We start from the raw sequence: 20260 nt of genomic DNA, 5'->3' as shown, positions 1-20260 counted from the left end.
CAGTCCTGGCCAACGTGCCTGTTCACATTACGAGTGTGTGACTCGTGAGAGGCCTCCGCTTCCTCTTGACTGTCCCACAGGCTGACAGGATAGCCAGATAATGACTCAAGGCCTGTGTGTATTTACATGATTATACTGCACGATAGGCTAGCGGAGACCGTTCCATATGATGTGAGAGGTTCTTATAATGGCAGTGTAAGGACCTGACACGGAACCCACTGAAGACTCCCACTGACTAATCTAGGCTTTGGGTTAGGCCTTGTGTGTGCTACCATGTGTTAGATTTGCAAAGTGCTCTGCCCTGTGGGTGCACATGAGGTGCTGAGCTCTGCTGCAGATCTGGCTACTGAGCCTTTGAAAATTGGGCCTTTGATGTGCTCTTTTGATTGAACTGCACTTTGTGATCAGTGAGCAACGCACGCTTTGCACGGTGCCTGGTTTTCATGGTGGATGTTATGCAGATGTCCCTTTGTCACTTTCAGAACTCCAGATCCCGTTGGTCCTGTGCAGCTCAGGGTGATAACTCCAACCCTCTTGGCTCAGATATTTCTGGTTTTAAAATGCACACGTGTGTGACATGCTTGCCCATGAGTAAGTGCCTTTGAGTTGTTCGATACCGTGTCTCTAGCTTAGCTCATGCACGTTCTCTCCCTGTTTAGCACCCTATTGCAATGAGCTGCTGAAGAATCTTGAATCCAGTCCACTTTCCCGAATTATTTGGAGGGCTCTGAAGCCTTTGCTTATTGGGAAGATCCTGTACACTCCTGACACCCCGGTCACGAGGAGGGTCATGGCTGAGGTAGGCTATGGAACCCTGTCCCGCATGTAAGCAGCACAGAAGAGATGGGGCCCGACCCATTTATGCAGTTCACAGCTTTGTTTTACGGAGATGGTTTAATTTGGCCCTACTGTTGGTTTAACCAGCTCAAGTAGAAAGGTGATTGTTCTCTGCTGAAGCCTCACAGAGAAGAAGGGGCTGGAAGACAGGAGGGGTGGCTGGGGCATACCCAGGCTGCGTCTCCTTCCCACCTCCTTTGGGGAGATACTCACTTCTGGGAGCGGTGGGAAGCAGCAGTCCTAGTGCTTTCCTGAATGGCCCTGACATGAAAAGTGAGAGTGGGAGGGGCAGGCTTTTTGTACGCTGCTCCCCATGCACACCCATGAAAGAGCCAGCCATAATTCAGCCCTTCAAAGTGGCCTACAAAGGCATTGAGATCCTGGGCACACAAATGTACTAGATTGTGATCTATTTCTTTTCAAACGTGTGATTTTTCTCCTTGCTGTAGCTACCACATTACCAATAAAACTTGGGCAGCACAGTGCCTAGACTTGCACTCTGCCCACCTGACCTGCTGCTGCTCAGACCTGCAATGCTGAAATTTTGGAATAATCCTTCCCCTTTGCTGGCAGGTGAACAGGACTTTCCAGGAGCTGGGCGTGTTCCGGGACCTAGGAGGGATGTGGGAGGAGATAGGCCCGAAGATTTGGACGTTCATGGAAAGCAGCCAGGAAATGGATCTGATCCGGGTCAGTATGCTGTCACTGTGGGTATGTCTGCACTGTAATTAAACCCCTGCGGCTGGCCCATGCTAGCTGACTCAGGCTAAGGGCTCATTCTAAGGGACTGTTCATTTGTGGTGTAGACAATCTGGCTCGTGCCGGACCTTGGGCTCTAGGACCCTGTGAGGTAGGAGTGTCCCAGAGCACCCGAGTCTACACTGCAAGTAAACAGCCCCTTAGCCTGGCCCCGAGCCAGCTGGCATGGGCCAGCCAGGGGGGGTTAATTGCAGTGTAGACATACCTTAAATTTTTTGGATAACTTTGTCCTTGCCAAAGCCACAAGAGCCTTGTATACAAGGAGTGAGCTAAAGTATTTATTTTGGGGATGTGACTGGCACTTCAGTCCTGAGCTGGTATGCTCAGCACTAAGGGGTCATTCCTGGAGACAAGTTCTCCTGCATGGTAGCTACTGCCAGTGCAATGCTACAGCATGATTCGAGAAGGAAGGTTTTAGTCTTGTCTGAAACTGTGTGTGCGTGAAATGGGAACTGAATAACGCACTAGACACAGCTGCGTCAGTTCCTCCCCTGGTGTAAGTCAGCAGAGCTCCACTGACTTCACTGGAGTTGCACCAGCTTACATCAGTTGAGGATCTGGCCCGTCTGAGTTGAGAACAAGAGATTTTTAAGTCCAGGATGTGACATATGAGTGCCCTGTAATCATGTCACACAGTGCCGTGAACTGAAGCAGAGCATGATTAACCACTGCTCTCCATCTGCCTTGCCTGGGGTCCGCTCTTTCTTCTTCACTGCTGACTATTACATGTGTATAACCTGGAGAGCAGGGTTCCTGACACATTTAACTTGCTATGCTGGGTTCTCCTTCATCACAGCAAATGTCTGTAAGTACCAGGGCAACTGCTGTCTTGGTGTTAGCATAAGGTATACCTTGTAGAAAGCAGTCACAAACCAAGCACTGATCCTGGGAGATGTCAAGCACCCTCAGATCCCACTGAGTGCAGTGGGAATTGGGGGCTCAGCACCTCTCAGCTGAAGTGAGGCATCTGGCAGGATTGGGCTCATTTTGAATTGCACGGTGTGCTTAAATTTGTGGAAGAGCCAATGTTGCCCTAGGGGCCGATCACTTGATAACATACAGTGCGTGCTGACTTACCGGAAGGAGGAGTGAGTCTGAATATGATCTCCCACCTTTGTTATAAATCCCTTCGCTTCAGCGGCGTAACTCCTGGTTTACACCCGTGTAAGCAAGAAGCAAATCAGGCCTAACATATAAAATAAATATCAGGGGCCTGGTCTGCTGCTGCATTACTGCACTTACATGCTGGCATAGCTCCCTTGATCAGGTGGACTCAGAGTCAGACCATCTGCACCTTCCCCACGGGAGTTACACCAATGTAAAACTGGAGGGGCGCAGTGATGAATCAGGCCCTTCAGAACAAGTCCGAGACAGCTGTTACCGCTGTCCCCCCAATAAAGCTAGACAAACATCAGAATGTCGTCGTTGCACTGCGGTAATCTTCCTATATCTGTTGGAGCCCTGGCGTTGTCTCCCAGTTCCCACACTGAACGGAAGTGCAAAGTATTCTCTGGCCCACCCCGCTGCATTCGTCCCCGGGGCCTGGAAATGTGAGGGCAGGACTCTCTAATCACTCTAATGGTGGTGCTGGCTTGATGGGAGTTTCTCTTGATTACGCTGGTCTGAGTAAGATCAGAATCAGGCCCGGAGACTATAAAGGGAGCTGCATACCCTGCCGCAGGGCCAGCCTTTGGATACTGGTTTGCAATCAGATGTCCCTGGAAAAGTGAGTGGTGCGTTTTGAAGCGAGATCCATGAACCAAGAGAGCTGTTGTTAATCGTCTCCATTCTAGCAGAGGCTTCCTGAGGTTCCAAAGAGTTCCAGTCTCCTGCTTTGTTTTAACAAATTCCATTATAGCTCAGTTTTCAAGGCATCACTCCTTCCCCATCACCTATCCCAATGTGTGTGCATGGGGCCTTTTATTGTGAGTATCTGGCAAAGTCATGCATCAACATTCTGTTAACTTTAGAGATGGAACAAGGATCAGTTGCATACTTATCAGGCCAAAACACAAGACCTTCCAGCTGGGGCCACTGTCATGGTAGGTCAGTTCTTTGGCCTAATGACCTTGACGGCTGTTTGTTTAAACCCAATGACATCCCTTCTGTGAGACAGGCAGGCTATAGGGTTACTGAGTGGTTAGATGCCGAGTTCCAGCCCTGCAGGTCACTGTATGTTTATGTCAAGCTCCTTGTAGCTGAAGGGGCACCGAAAGGAGAAATGTTTTTCTACCTCGTGTTTGACATTTGGGGCTGGAGCCTACTTCTGGTGAGGATATATGACAACACACCATTGACTTAAAGGGTGCAGAAGGACTTGCTCAGAGAACAGTGCGTGTTTGCTTTTAACATGAACAACGTGAATACAAATAGTGTGAGACCACTGGCAGCTGTAAGGAGTGTTTGCATGAGCGGACGCTAAGGAGACAAAATATAGACAGAAGGGACAGGAGAATGTACCCCTTTTCCATTTCTATTTTTCTTTCTTGTGTTCTCCTTTACTAGCTTGGCATATTCTTCCCTTTTTTCCTGCTTTGCCATGTTGTTTTTTTAATCTCGTGCCCATTTGCACTGTCTGTGTGTCTGAAACAGCTATTCAGGTTTAAATTCTTTACCTTTCTTTAGTCTGAAGTATGCTCAAAAGTCAGTTTCCTATTTGTATAGTTTGTAACCATTCCTTAGATTTGTTGTTCTTCTGCTTAGCCATATCCTTTGCAGGGAATGCTTCCCTCTTTTCTACTGAGCCTTATATGGTATGTAATGTTACATGTGGTAGAGTTGTATAGGAGACAGTCTTACTTCCAGTGTAAACAGACAAAGGACATACAATCCCAGTTTACAGATGGGGAACTAAGTCACGAGATTACATGACTTGCCCAAAATCACAGCAGGGTCTATGGCACAGGTGGGAATTGAACCCAGGTTACCTGGCTCCCGGTTCAGTGCCTTTAGCCCCAGGATTAGCCTTCCTCTAACAGCCCTCCTCCAGAGATTCTTTTATTAAGTGTTTTATTATTTGTCCTGCATATTTGGGATGTCCCTTCCCTTTAATATTGTGACCCACTCTGTCTGTGAGACAGATGGTTCTGCCAGCAGTTCCTCCTTGTATAACCTCTACTCCCAGAGCAACACTGTGCTGTAACTTACAATAAATACATGCCGGAGGAGGCAGGGTCAGCCTTGCTGCATTGATATTTATGCTTAGCACCTCGGGAATTGAATTCCCAGTTACACTCGATCACCTCTTCGTCTCCACTCAAAGCCAAGAATTGTTTGGAAGGTGTCAGTAGCATGCAGCAACCACCAATTAGCTGAAAAAATCTCCTGTTTTCTTTGTGCTTCTCTGCTTTCCAGTGATGGCTTTTTTGTTTGGTTGGGGGGGAATGTTTTGTAACTCTTCCCACTTTCCCAGAGACCTGAGTAAGGCTGCCACCTGCTGGAGAGTTGTTGTTATCAGAGGCTGGGAGCGTATTTACTGTGTCAATGGGCAGGCTCTGAGTGTCCAAAGTGTGTGGTTCTCTACTGCCCTCCACCTGCAGTAGAGAGAGCAGTCCAGAGTCACCTCTCAGCCTGCAAGGCAGGACATACGCTGTTGAGCACTCTGTGAATTCCTCAGATAGAGGGATTTAGATAGATCTGGAGATTCCTATTTGTATTACAGTTCAGCCTAGGCTAAGATCATGATGCCACTGTGGTAGGACCCGTGCACACTCATTGTGAGAGATAGTCCCTGCCCTGCACAGTTTAAATGCACAGGACAGACGAAGTGTGGGGGAGAAACTAAGGCACAGAACGATGAAGTGACTTGCCCAAAGTCACACAGTAGGCCAGTGGCGGAACAGGGATTAGAATCCCGGCCTGATGAGTCTCAGTCCTGTGGCCTACGCACCAGACCATGTTGCCTTTACCAAATAGCTAGACCATGATGTGAGTGGCCAATCTGTGCTGGGATTTGTGTTCTCTACTTCACATTTGGGGACAATGTATACCTTCAGATCAGCGGCACTGCTATGGGTACCCGCATGGCCCCACAGTATGCCAACATTTTTATGGCTGATTTAGAACAACGCTTCCTCAGCTCTCGTCCCCTAAAGCCCCTACTCTACTTGCGCTATATTGATGACATCTTCATCATCTGGACCCATGGAAAAGAAGCCCTTGAGGAATTCCACCATGATTTCAACAATTTCCATCCCACCACCAACCTCAGCCTGGTCCAGTCCACACAAGAGATCCACTTCCTGGACACTACAGTGCTAATAAACAATGGTCACATAAACACCACCCTATACCGGAAATCTACTGACCGCTATTCCTACCTGCATGCCTCCAGCTTTCACCCTGACCACACCACACGATCCATCGTCTACAGCCAAGCTCTGCGATACAACCGCATTTGCTCCAACCCCTCAGACAGAGACAAACACCTACAAGATCTCTGTCAAGCTTTCTTACAACTACAATACCCACCTGCAGAAGTAAAGAAACAGATTGATAGAGCCAGAAGAGTTCCCAGAAGTTACCTACTACAGGACAGGCCTAACAAAGAAAATAACAGAACGCCACTAGCCGTCACCTTCAGCCCCCAACTAAAACCCCTCCAACGCATTATTAAGGATCTACAACCTATCCTAAAGGATGACCCAACACTCTCACAAATCTTGGGAGACAGGCCAGTCCTTGCCTACAGACAGCCCCGCAACCTGAAGCAAATACTCACCAACAACCACATACCACACAACAGAACCACTAACCCAGGAACTTATCCTTGCAACAAAGCCCGTTGCCAACTGTGCCCACATATCTATTCAGGGGACACCATCACAGGGCCTAATAACATCAGCCACACTATCAGAGGCTCGTTCACCTGCACATCCACCAATGTGATATATGCCATCATGTGCCAGCAATGCCCCTCTGCCATGTACATTGGTCAAACTGGACAGTCTCTACGTAAAAGAATAAATGGACACAAATCAGATGTCAAGAATTATAACATTCATAAACCAGTCGGAGAACACTTCAATCTCTCTGGTCACGCGATCACAGACATGAAGGTCGCTATCTTAAAACAAAAAAACTTCAAATCCAGACTCCAGCGAGAAACTGCTGAATTGGAATTCATTTGCAAATTGGATACTATTAATTTAGGCTTAAATAGAGACTTGGAGTGGCTAAGTCATTATGCAAGGTAGCCTGTTTCCTCTTGTTTTTTCCTACCCCCCCCCCAGATGTTCTGGTTTAACTTGGATTTTAACTTGAAGAGTGGTCAGTTTGGATGAGCTATTACCAGCAGGAGAGTGAGTTTGTGTGTGTATGGGGGTGGGGGGGATGTGAGAACCTGGATTTATGCAGGAAATAGCCCAGCTTGATTGTCATGCACATTGTGTAAAGAGTTGTCACTTTGGATGGGCTATCACCAGCAGGAGAGTGAATTTGTGTGGGGGGGTGGAGGGTGAGAAAACCTGGATTTGTGCTGGAAATCACTTTAGATAAGCTATTACCAGCAGGACAGTGGGGTGGGAATAGGTATTGTTTCATATTCTCTGTGTATATATAAAGCCTGCTGCAGTTTCCACGATATGCATCTGAGGAAGTGAGCTGTAGCTCACGAAAGCTTATGCTCTAATAAATTGGTTAGTCTCTAAGGTGCCACAAGTCCTCCTTTTCTTTTTGCGAATACAGACTAACACGGCTGTTACTCTGAAACCTGTTCTCTAAGAGTAGCTGCAACTTGTTTATTGTCCTGTGAACTGGGAGTAGCCTTCGGTCTTCTAGCAAGCTGCCAAACGAGGCCCCTGGATCAGGCAACTTGGGCGCCCCATTTGATACTACTAATTTTGTGTCTCCCCTGAATGTTATTGTCCCCTGGGGATTTTCATTTTGTCACACTGCAGTCACTGTGATGCTGCACGCCGGGAACCTGGGCTTCTCTGATGGAAGTCCCGGGCTTTGGCAGAATTAGCAACAGGGCATGCTGAGGAGCATTTATGTGCTCAGGAAACTCTCCATTCTCAGTCGTTGTCCGGAGCTGGACTTCCAGGTCCAAGGGGAAAGAGTCATGGTAGCTTGGTACAATCTCTGCCTTGCTGGGGGGGATCGAAAACTGAGCCTAACGGTCATTATTTCCCCTTGACACCATAATTGCAGACGCTGCTGAAGAGCGAAGGCCTCTGGGACGCTCACTTGAGCGGTTCAAACTGGACGGTTCAAGATGTTTCCCTGTTCTTGGCAAAGTCCCCAGAGGACGTTCAGCCAATGAATGGCTCCACATACACCTGGATGGATGCCTTCAATGAGACTGACCAGGCTGTCCAAACCATCTCCCGCTTCATGGAGGTGAGCCCACACGCAAGCTTCTTGCTGCTGTTAGGTAACGTCTGTGCTCCCCCTTGACAGCAGAGAGGTTTTGCTCATGCATATCCTCCAGTACAAGACCAAGCCACGGTCTCTGCAAGGGGTCTAGGAGAGTCATACTGTAAAAAGCTCAACGCTTATAGGTGGTAGTTTGGTGTCTGGGTTTGCAGTGTCATGGCCCACCTTTAGGCATCTAAGTAAGTATCCTAGCCTCACTGGGAGCTGCTGGGCGTTCAGCACTTCTGAAACTCAGGCTGCTCACTTAGGTGCCAAAATACAGACAGAAGAGCCTAACTTTGGGCCATCATCTTTGAAAAAATCTTATCTTGCATGTTCCATGTGGTTTCCAGTGACGGTCCTGCCCCAACATTATGGGCAGCTGGTGATGGCTGGTCTCATCAGTGCCCTGGATGCTTGTTTTTCTGCATCTGGTATTATATAGTGACTGCAGGAGAAACTGCAGCAGTTTTAAAGCTCTAGGCTGTATTGAACTCACTGGATTCCACCTCTCTAAATGAATGACTGGGTGTTCCAGCACCGTGTAGCTTTGCCCCATCTTTTAGGTGAAGGTGTTAGCATCTCAGGGTCCCTCTTGTTTCAAAGGCTTGAATGTGTTCTATAACTGTAGCTACCAACATATAACCCTATGTAATAAACTCTGCCCATGGACTTGCAAATCTGTCTCCATTTAGTGTGTCAACCTGGACAAACTGGAGCCCGTGGCCACAGAAGTGCGGCTCATAAACAGGTCCATGGAGCTCCTGGATGAGAGGAGGTTCTGGGCTGGCATTGTCTTCCCTGAAATCTCCCCGAACAGTGTAGAGCTGCCTCCTCACATCAAGTACAAGATACGGATGGACATAGACAATGTGGAAAGGACAAACAAGATTAAGGATGGGTGAGTGCTGCCCGGCTGCCTTCTCAAGAGAGGTGTTGGGAGACTCTAGGCCTGGTAAGGATTTCTAACAGGTGATCTTTGTTCCCTTGGCTTAGGTACTGGGACCCTGGTCCTCGTGCTGACCCCTTTGAAGACATGCGGTATGTCTGGGGCGGCTTCGTGTACTTGCAGGATGTTGTGGAGCAGGCGATCATCAGGGCGCTGACTGGCACGGAGAAGAAGACTGGTGTCTATGTACAGCAGATGCCCTACCCCTGTTACGTGGATGATATGTAAGTTATGAAGTAGGTCGACCAGGTAGCAGGATCCATGTCTGATCCTGAGTCACTGGGACTGCGGCCACTGGCTTTGACAGGGGCAGGGTTGGGCCTTCTTTTACCCCACTGATTTGGTCTAGTGGTACCTGTGCATTCCTCTGCTGGTGCATGAACAGAGCTCCTTAATGTGGGATTGGGTGTATTGCTCTGTGCAGGTACCCAAAGGGTTTCTGGCTCCATGATGGCTCCTGAGGGGGCTGCGCAAGGAGGCCCTGCCCCAGGAGAGCTCTGTGGAGGATGGTGCCTCCCAACTGCAGAGTGTGGGGATGGGAGAGTGCATTATCAGGACAGTGCTGTGTCACTCCCTCTCGGTGTCTGGCCAGGCCTCAGCGGGAGAGGCAGGGGTCAGCAGTGGGGGGGCAGGAAATGTAGCTGTGCTTGGTCCCTGGGCCCTCTCCTCCACCCAGGCTTGTGCAGCTGCAGGCTGGCCCGGAAGTGGCCGGGGACTAGTCTAGAAAGGTCGTCAAGCATTGCCCTGCTAACAGAGCAGCAGCACCGCATTGTGAGTCGCCCCCTCCCCCAGTGACTTCTGGAGAGCTACACCGATTTGTACCAGGTGAGGCCCTGGCCCTGTGTGCATGCTTCACTTTGCACAATGGAGCCCTGGCCCCGACAGGGACCTCAAGGCACGATTGTGATCCTCGTCCTCCGCGCCTGTAGGGTACCCGGCAGCCCTTGGTGACGCTCTCTAAAGTAAATAACCGCCGCAATCTTTCCCGTCTCTTTCCTTCCCGCCACCAGTTTCCTGCGTGTCATGGGTCGTTCCATGCCCCTCTTCATGACTCTGGCCTGGATCTACTCGGTGGCTGTAATAATCAAGGGGATTGTGTACGAGAAGGAAGCCCGGCTGAAGGAGACCATGAGAATCATGGGCCTGGACAATGGCACCCTCTGGTTCAGCTGGTTCATCAGCAGCCTCATCCCCCTCCTCATGAGCGCTGGGCTTCTGGTGCTGATCCTGAAGGTGAGGCCGGCACCATCTCCCTCTCTCTCTCTCTCCCCACCTCAGCAGTGTTGATTTCCCGTGGGGCAGCTTAATGCAGGGCCCTGCTGACAGTCAGCCTGGTAACGAATGATCTGGGGTTAATTAATCTTCTAGGAACTTGGATCAGGCAGTGACTCACTGGGCAGGGGCTCTTGGTTCCCAAACGAGGCTGAGTGATTTAAAACAGTGGCTCTCAACCTCTCCAGACGACTGTGCCCCTTTCAAGAGTCGGATTTGTCTTGTGTGACCCCAAGTTACTCCTCACTTAACAACGACTTGTTACAGAATCAGACATAAACATACAGAAGTGTCACAGCGCGCTGTCACTGACAAAGGGCTGACTCTCTCATTTTTACCGTATCATTATAAAATGGATCAATGGGAATATAAAGGTTGTCCTTACCTTTCAGTGTGTCGTACGTAGCGCAGTGTAAACACGTCACTGTCCGTGTGGAATTTTAGTTTTTGCTGCCTTTGCTAGTGCTTCTCATGGAGCCTGTTGTAAAACTAGGCAAATATGGAGATGACGTGATGAGAACCACTGATTTCAAACAATAGAGGTGCTTCAGCGTGCAGAGTACCATGCCTAGGGCAAAATGCACTCTGGCCCTGGCACAATCCCTCCTGCTTACAGGACAGGGCAGCTAAAGCAGTTAAAGGGCAGTTCTGTTCTGAATAGCGATTCTGCAAGTGGGCCCTGTAGATTGCGTCTCAGTGAGCCCTGTTTGCCTTGTGACACATGTATCTCCTTCTTGCCCAGATGGGAAACCTGCTGCCCTATAGCGACCCCAGTGTGGTGTTTGTCTTCCTTTCCGTCTTTGCCGTGGTGACCATCTTGCAGTGCTTCCTCATCAGCACCATGTTCTCCAGGGCCAACCTGGCAACAGCCTGTGGGGGGATCATCTATTTCACCCTCTACCTGCCCTACGTGCTGTGCGTCGCCTGGCAGGACTACGTGAGCTTCTCCCTGAAAATGTTTGCGGTGAGTCACGGCGGGCTTGGCACAGAGGAGCTGTATTGAATATTATACCATGGCCAGCAAAGCGCTCGGTGGCTCTTTAGCATGTGGGGCTTGGGTGTGCAGGAGGCCATTGTTTTCCACTGTACCCAGGGCAAAGGGCCATCAGAGCTGGCACCAATTAAAAACTTCTGGGTTTGATAGTGATCAGAGAGCCTGGGAGTGGGGAAGGGATCTCTGGGCATGCTCTTCAGGGAGTACTGAGATTCCCCCATCTGATGCTGTGAGGCCTGATGCTGCCCCGCTGAAGTTCATGTCGTATTGCCCATTTGTGACAGGATCAGACCCTTAAGCTGTTCTCCCCTAGAGGCCTGTCCATCTGAGAGGAACTGGATCAGCCTCCCTTTAGAGATTCTCCACAGCATTCCTTAACTCGCTGGGGGGGTGGCTGCATACAACACTCCCTCCCTTCCTCCATACTGCGGTCTAGTCATCTGGGGAGCAAGAGGAGGGGGAAACAAACCAAACCTGTCTTCAGCATAGCAGCATGAAGAACTCCCATTGGGGCACTGCCTAGCCACATAACAGCATAGTGTTCAAACCTTGGGCTCAGGGCCAGGAGCACTGGGTGAAATTCCACGGATCGTGTTATGCGGGAGCTCAGACTAGATGATCATGATGGTCACTTCTGGCCGTAAAATCTGTCACTCTCTGAACACTTCAGTGATCCCAGTGCAGATAGGGATGGGTGCCCATCATGCAGACTGCAATTTTGAGAACTGCTCAGGCTAGTACAAGGACTAAACCTGTGCCACAATGGCTAAACTGCAAAGTAAAAGAATCGGTTAGAGGCAAAAAAGCATCCTTTAAAAATGGGAAGTCAAATCCTACTGAGGACAATAGTGCATAAACTAGCAAATGAAGTGTGAAAGGATAAGTAGGCAGGCCAAAAGAGAATCGGAGGAGCAACTAGCAAAAGACTCAGAAACTAACAGCCAAAAAATGTTTAAGTACATCAGGAGCAGGAAGCCTGCTAAACAACCAGTGGGGCCACTGGACGATTGAGGTGCTAAAGGGGCACTCAAGGAAGATAAGACCGTTGTGGAGAAGCTCAATGAATTCTTTCAATTGGTCTTCACTGCAGAGGGTGTGAGGGAGAGTCCCACACCTGAGCTCTTCTTTTTAGGTAACAAATCTGAGGAACTTTCCCAGATGGAGGTATCTGTGGAGGCGGTTTTGGAAAAAATTGATAAATTAAACAATAATAAGTCACCAGGACCAGATGGGATTCACCCAAGAGTTCTGAAGGAACTCAAATATGAAATTGCAGAACTACTAACTGTGGCATGTGACCTATCACTTAAATCAGCTTCTGTACCAGATGATTGGAGGATAATTAATGTGACACCAATTTTTTAAAAAGGGTCCAGAGGCAATCCTGGCAATTACAGGCTGGTAAGCCTAACGTCAGTACCAGGCAAATTGGTTGAAACTGTAGTAAAGAACAGAATTATTGGACACATAGATGAACATGATTTGTTAGGAAAGAGTCAATATGGCTTTTGTAAAGGGAAATTATCCCTTACCAAACCATTAGAATTCTTTGAGGGGTCAACAAACCTCTGGACAACAGCGATCCAGTGGATATAGTGTACTTGGGCTTTCAGAAAGCCTTTGATAAGGTACCTCACCAAAGGCTCTTATGCAAAGTAAGCAGTCATGGGAAAGAAGGAAGGTCATCTCACAGATCACTAACTGGTTAAAAGACAAGAAAACAAAAAGTAGGACTAAATGGTCAGTTTTCAGAATGGAGAGAGGTAAATAGCGGGTTCCTCCAGGGATCTGTATTGGGACTAGTGCTGTTCAACATACTCATAAATGATCTGGAAAAAGGGGTGAACAGTGAAGTGGCAAAATTTGCAGATGATACAAAATTACACAGGATAGTTAAGTCCAAAGCTACTGCAAGGACTTATAAAGGGATCTCATTAAACTGGGTGATCGGGCAACAAAATGGCAGATGAAATTGAATATTTATAAGTGCAAAGTAATGTACATTGGAAAGCATAATCCCAACTATACATACAAAATGATGGGGTCTAAATTAGCTGTTACCACTCAAGAAAGAGATCTGGGAGTCATTGTGGATAGTTCTCTGAAAACAACTACTCAATGTGCAGCAGCAGTCTAGAAAGCGCACAGAATGTTAGGAACCACTAGGAAAAGGACAGTAATAAGACAGTAAATATCATAATGCCACTATTTAAATCCATGGTATGCTCACACCTTGAATACTGGGTGCAGTTGTGGTCACACCATCACAAAAAAGATCGATTAGAACTGCAAAACATACAGAGAAGGGCAACAAAATCATTGTTATGGACCAGCTTCTGTATGGGGAAAGATTAAAAAAACTGGGACTTTCAGCTTGGAAAAGAGACGACTAAGGGGGGATATGACAGAGGTCTATAAAATTGTGATGGTGTGGAGAAAGTGAATAAGGAAGTGTTATTCACCCCTTCACGTAACACAGGAACCCAGGTATCACACAATGAAATTAAAAGGCATCAAGTTTAAAACAAACAAAAGGAAGTACTATTACACATAACACACAGTAAACCTGTGGAATTTGTTGCAGGGATGTTGTGAAGACTAAAACTATAATGGGGTTCAAAGAACAATTAGATAAGTTCATGGAGGATAGGTCCATCAATGGTTATTAGCCAAGATAGTCAGGGACACAACCCCATGCCAGGTGGTCCCTAGCCTCTGACTGCCAGAAGCTGGGAGTAGATGACAGGGGATGGATCGCTCAATGATTGCCCTGTTCTGTTCACTCCCTCCGAAGCATCTGGTGGTGGCCCCTGTCGGAAGACAGGATGCTGGGCTAGATGGACCATTGGTCTGACCCAGGGTGCCTGTTCTGGTCTTACTTTTGGGGTGGTTGCAGCACTATTTTGAGTTTGCAATCGCCCCCCGGTAATTTAAACCTGGGTTTTCTTCCTAGGGTGACTCAATAAAAACAAACAAGGACAACATGTTTCTGCAGCTAAAGGAAAGTCCTTTCTGGTTACTAGGGGTAGAGAATCCCCTCATTTTACTTATTTGTACAGACACACACACAGTTATTCTACTGCATTATTCGCTCTACCTCTGCTCCTTGTTTCAGTCTCTTATAAGAGCAACACAAACCCCGTCACGTTTGAGTGGGAGTCAAGCTTTCAAACTCAGGATGGCTATGCAAGCACAAAACTAGGCAATGGGAGCTTGCAGAGCCCTCAGTGAAAACCCTGGCCCCACCTGACTTCAGTAGGGCCCAGATTCCACCCTTTGTGTTTTGAGTCATGACACTAGCATGAGGGCTGAGCAGCCCCTCTCCGTTTATTTTTAAAGATGAAGAGATGAGTTTGTGAATGGTCTCAAGAGTGTGAACATCTTGCTCTCCTAGAGCCTGCTGTCCCCGGTCGCCTTTGGGTTTGGCTGCGAGTACTTTGCATTGTTTGAGGAGCAGGGGGTTGGCGTGCAGTGGGACAACCTCTTTGAAAGCCCCCTGGAAGAAGATGGCTTCAACCTCACCATATCTGCGTTCATGATGTTGTTTGATACCTTCCTCTATGGGGTTATGACCTGGTACATTGAGTCTGTCTTCCCAGGTGAGCCTTTACTATTGCCTAGAGACGTGGTGTCCTGCTCTTTGTGGGTCCTGCGTATTCCTGCCCATTCATCAAGAGCGTTTCACATTCCAGGCAGCACATGTTACAGAAGGGGGAAGGGGGCAACCCCGCACATCGAAGCCGCTGATCAAACTCCTGGACAATTTCCAAGTGCCCCCGAATACAGAGAACCTAGCCTCAGTCCAGCCAGGTGCTAGCACCTCCTATGAGATTCTCAGCCTCTTCAGTTCCCATTGGCTTTGCCAGGAGTTGAGGGCACTTGGTACCTGGCACAGGGTGGTTAGCACCTCCCAGGTATCGGGCATTTAACTATTAGAGTAAAGTGGGGTTTGGGAAGATTGGTTGTAACATTTTGAAATCATCTAATATTCCCCACCTGGCTAAAATCTCTCAATCTGTCGCCAATTTCCATCCTAGAAGGGGGATTTTCACCTATATGTGCTGCTGGTCTCCAAGGCCCGACAGCTGGAGATACGATGTGTCAGTACTTGCCCTCTGCTTTTAAACATCGAGACGTTATGGTGGATTTTGCTGGGCTCACGTGAATGCTTTCCTCCCCGTTTAGGCCAGTATGGAATTCCCAGGCCCTGGTACTTCCCCTTTACAAAGACTTACTGGTTCGGCGAGGAATCTGAGGAGAGGCGGCATGCTCACTCTGATCACAAAGGGCCGTCGGAGCGTAAGTGTCTGACCCACGCTGGGCCAGAAGGCAGGCGCTTAGGTTTAAATGACTTACCCTGGGTAAGGACTGCGTGAAAGGATGTTGGAATTTAGCATCATGGAATTAAAGCTGCTCCTGTCCTACTCGCTATTCATTCCCCTGATAATGAACAGAATGTGCGCGTGATTGTGCAGTCCTTATTCCAATAAAACTCCCACATATATCGCTGGAAATCTTGCCCAAATAAGGCAGGCAGGACTGGGCTCTCCTTTGGCATTGAGGCATGAATCTGTGAGCTGTGGCATTCCCTCCACTTCCGCTGATTTCAGTGGAGGGTGCTCAGTATCTCACAGGACTGGGTCCTCTCTGACATGGGGGCATTGGATCAGGGCCTTACAACTGGCCTCCAAAGAACTGATTAGTGCCAAGCTAAAGTGAACCTCCATGGAGGGATAACACCCAGGAAGGGAGATCAGGAATCTTCCTAGATGCCCCACTTCACTGTGGGTTCTTGTTGGCCATGGAAAGATGTGTGTTAATATTTATTGGTGGTGGTCTGTTCTATGCTGCCTTGCTGATTACTTTTTCTTCTCGCAGACTGCATGGAGGAGGAACCCATTCATCTAAGCCTGGGGGTCTCCATTCAGAACCTGGTGAAGATTTATCGTGATGGCAAGAAGGTTGCTGTGGATGGCCTCACACTTAATTTCTTTGAAGGGCAGATCACATCCTTTCTGGGACATAATGGAGCTGGGAAAACCACAACCATGTAAGGACAATATTTTTAAGGGTAGGGAAGGCACGCTTGTTAGAGTGGCTCTGAAACCTAGTGTTTTGTCAAAACACGACAATGTAATATATGCATGTGGATAGATGTATAGATTAAATTTGCAAGGCCGGAGACTCAGCAGGTGTAAATCAGTGTATCTCCGCTGACTTCAGTAGAGCTCTGCTGATTTACATCTTCTGAGAATCTGGCCCATGAAACACACCGATATTGGGGAATGGAACATTTTGATGCCAGTGAATTGTCACGGTTCCAGATCAGGACTATGGCTGACTTGGTACAATGTCAGCAACACTTTTTAATAACCTACTTTGTGACCCTGCTTTATCAGAATAAGGAAATGAATTCTGAAAGCATTAAAAGCTTTTAGGGAGTGTGGAGGGTATTTTTCTCTTGCAGAACCGAGAGCATGTGGTTCTGTCCAGCTCCCATTAAAACTGAGCTCACGTGCGAGATGTTTCTCTGATTGTTTTCCTTTGGGGAATAATCATGTGATGTGGGATATCAGCAAGACTCTATCCTAGCCATTGTCCTTTCATTCCCTAGTGCATATGGAACAAGCCCCCCCTTGATTTGGATTGTGCTGTGACATTTTGGAGCTCACTTACCATTTACTGCATTTGTCATTCAGGTCCATCTTAACTGGTTTATTTCCTCCAACCTCGGGCACGGCCTTCATCCTGGGCAAAGATATCCGCTCCGAGCTCAGCACCATCAGACAGAACTTGGGCGTCTGTCCCCAGCACAATGTCCTCTTTGACTTGTGAGTAGCAGCCAGGAAGCACAATGATGGGGTCTGTAATACAACACAAAAATGTGTGTGTGTTTATTTAAAATTACAGTGGATTCCTTTTCTCATTTTCTGACATTACCACCCTCTATGGCTCTAGGCCCACTTCTGGTCTCTCTCTTGCTTGTGTAAATCCAGAGTAACTCCATGGGACAGCGGTTAGCGAATGTGCATACAGAAGTAGATGTAACTGGCATATCATTTTGCAAGGGGTATAAAGGCTGCTGTTTAAAGGCAGTTGAACGATGAAGTAGTGTTGAAGTAGTATCAATATAGTGGTAAATGGGAATGAACCAAGAATCAGGATGTTAAAATGCACTGTATTTGGCTACCTGCTCAGTGGTGTAATTCAGCATAGCTCAATTGAAGTGGGTGGATTGGTTACACCAGCTGCGGATCTGGAACATAATATTCAATGGAAGCTGAGGGTCATTGGTGTCACATGGGAGACATTGCACCTCATGGGCTCAAACCAGCAAATAGTGGCTTCTACTAGGGATTACTTCCCACCCAGGAGGTGCTGTTCTGAGTTGTATATGTGGTCTGGGATAGCTCAGTGATGGAGGTGTTCAGAATCTGTAGCTGGACAGAAGTAGGTTCTGTTTTATTGTTCGATGTATCTGGGGTCTATCAGCAGTGCCTTGCACATCCATCGAGACCATTTTCCCAGTTTTTCTTTTAGAAAACTGTTCCTTCCATTAAAAAAAAAAGGCTAAAATTTTCCAACGTGACTAATGATTTGGGGCACCTCAGTGTTTGGGAGTCCAACCTGAGGCACCTTAATATGGCCTGATTTTCAGATTGCACTGAGCACCTACCCTCTGGAAATCAGGCCCTTCTAAGGTGTCCCAGGTTGAGTCCCCCAAATCATTAGTCACTTCCAAAAATCTTATCCCTGTACAATATTTTCCTGCCTAAATAAGAATGGGTTTTGTAACTAATTAAAAAACGGTTCATGGGATGAGTCTGAGCCTGACTGAGCCATAGTGCCTTGCCGGTTCTGCTCCCTACCCCTTAGGCTGACTGTGGAAGAGCACATCTGGTTCTACGCACGTCTGAAAGGGCTGTCAGAAGAAAAGGTGAAAGAGGAGATGCAGCAGATGGTGCTGGATGTCGGCCTGCCTCACAAACTCAAAGCTAGAACCAGCAAACTCTCTGGTAGGTCCAACTCTTCAGCCCTTTGCGTGTCTCATCTCAGCTGCTCAGGAGGCTTCGACAAGGGCACTGTCGTTCCCTAATACTGAGAGGCAAAGCAAGGTACTACAGTGTAACCTGCCACTCAGTGTGTGTTAAATATCCACCTCCATGCCTAATCTACAACAGAGGTGGGTCTGCTACAGCTAGTAGCTTGAGAACTTAGTCCTGTAGCTCAAGATGAGGAGACTTATGCTCTTAGTTCTGGACCTGCCAAGGTTCAATCCCTGTTGACATAGGTGCTAATTCCATGGATGCTCCCGGTCTGGAGCACCCATGGGGGAAAAATAGTGGGTGCTCAGCATGCACTAATGGCCCCGCGGATCAGCACCTTCCCCTCCCTGAGCCCCCTGCCCACTAGTTCCAGAGGTCCCAGCTTCAATCCAATGACAGTCATTACAAAAGCTCTCATAGTAAATACACTATTGAATTTATCAGTAGCCAGTGTTCAAAGATCTCTAGACATCTTAATAAAATATAAAACTAAACCAGTACGTCTGGCACCCTGGGCAGTGACTGGAGCAATGCTTTGCCCTCCACCCCTAGAAAGTTAGCCAAAAGCAAAGTGGTTAAAGCCTGTATTCTCCAGTCTGCTCTGTTCGCTTTATCCCCCTCAGGCAGTGCCAGATGAGTGGATTCTGGCCCCAAACGGCTAACTGAGAATCCGCTTGTGTAGGAGAACACTCTGCTGGTGTGAGGCTGGCTGCACTGGCTCCTGCACCAGCTGCCCCGCTCCCAGTGTAGGTGGGGTGGAGCTCCACTCTGCCAATTCTCCATTGGCAGTAAGGGACTTCGCAGACTTTACACCAGTCAAATAAGTTAGATCAGCTGCTCAGCTGCTCTGATGCTGGTAAGCAGCGCAAGATCCAGGAGCAACGACCAGCTCCTTGAAGGGCTCCCCTTCCCCCTCCTTGTTCCCAGGCACGGTGCAGAGCTCTGTCATGGCGGGAGGATGGAGCCTAGAGTGATTTACCTTTATCTGTGTGCACACTTGGCTTCAGAAGGCATTTGTGTGCAGGGGGTGAGGAATCTCTCCCACAGCACCTTACAGCACAGATCACTGCTCCTTTGTTCACACCTCCAGCCTGAATTCTTCTCTCGTGCCGTCTGCTTCGCAGGTGGCATGCAGAGAAAGCTGTCGGTGGCCTTGGCCTTTGTGGGTGGATCAAAGGTTGTCATTTTGGACGAGCCAACAGCTGGGGTGGATCCTTACTCTCGCCGAGGGATATGGGAACTGCTTCTGAAGTATCGCCAAGGTAGCTATTCTTTCACCCAGTTATAGTTGAAAGCGAAAGGGCATCAGTGGTTTGTGGCTTTGATAAAATACATTGTTCTGCCTTTGCTGATCGTATGGGGAAATTGTTACTAACGTGTCATTGCAAATCCCTTGGTGCCCTGGTAGAAGACGGCAACAGACAGCCCCAGCCCTGGGCTCTGGGCACCCAGACACCTGCATTCCCTATTAATGAGACCCTTTCTGCAGTCTCGTTATAACGAGACCCTTCTCTTTAATTGATGGGACTGCATTTCAGTGCTCAAGAGTAAACCATGTTCTACGTACACTTCCCACTGAGGGAAGAGGATAGGAGGGCAGATTCTGATTTCACTGCCACAGGTGTAAATCTGGAGTAACTGGATTCATATGGGTGTAGCTCAGATCAGAAGCTGACCCTTGGTGTCTGCATTAGGGTAAAGCCCTCTGGTGTTAAGTAGGCTTACTTATTGGTATGAAACCCCTTTCATTGGTGTACCCTGAAATCACAACCCTTGCTCCAGTTGAGCAGAACCTGGTGAATCGGGAATTCAGGAGCACCACATCTTCCACTGCTCAGATCACTGTGTGTCCACTCACTGCTGGGTGTGGCTTGTTCTATTTCCATAGCTAGCACTGTAAATGCCTACCAAGACGAGTGGCGAAATACAAACAGGATGGGGACTAGGTCATGAAGGAGAGGAGAGAATCCACCGGAGCTAGTAGTTGTTAACTTATTCCATACCATTCCCCCACTCATACCAGGGACCCATTTAGCAGTATGGGGAGGG

At 48.2% G+C, this 20260-nt stretch overlaps 1 protein-coding gene across 10 annotated transcripts in view; it reads left to right on the top strand.

Moving 5' to 3' along the window:
• The window catches only part of ABCA1 (ATP binding cassette subfamily A member 1), a 138883-nt gene that overhangs the window by 88646 nt on the left and 29977 nt on the right, over positions 1–20260 (top strand). For all 10 annotated transcript variants that reach the window (XM_073345952.2, XM_073345951.2, XM_073345950.2 and 7 more), the window contains 13 exons: positions 660–799; positions 1411–1527; positions 7747–7935; positions 8646–8851; positions 8947–9123; positions 9910–10132; positions 10914–11135; positions 14560–14764; positions 15351–15464; positions 16044–16215; positions 16865–16996; positions 18042–18181; positions 19336–19473. In XM_073345952.2, coding sequence (XP_073202053.1) covers positions 660–799; positions 1411–1527; positions 7747–7935; positions 8646–8851; positions 8947–9123; positions 9910–10132; positions 10914–11135; positions 14560–14764; positions 15351–15464; positions 16044–16215; positions 16865–16996; positions 18042–18181; positions 19336–19473 — 2175 coding nt within the window. The remainder of the gene's footprint in view (positions 1–659; positions 800–1410; positions 1528–7746; positions 7936–8645; positions 8852–8946; positions 9124–9909; positions 10133–10913; positions 11136–14559; positions 14765–15350; positions 15465–16043; positions 16216–16864; positions 16997–18041; positions 18182–19335; positions 19474–20260) is intronic.

The sequence above is a fragment of the Lepidochelys kempii genome, chromosome 5 (genome assembly GCF_965140285.1).
Source record: "Lepidochelys kempii isolate rLepKem1 chromosome 5, rLepKem1.hap1, whole genome shotgun sequence".
In the NCBI taxonomy this organism is placed as follows: Eukaryota; Metazoa; Chordata; order Testudines; family Cheloniidae; genus Lepidochelys; species Lepidochelys kempii.
This window is presented reverse-complemented; position numbering and strand designations above follow the sequence as displayed.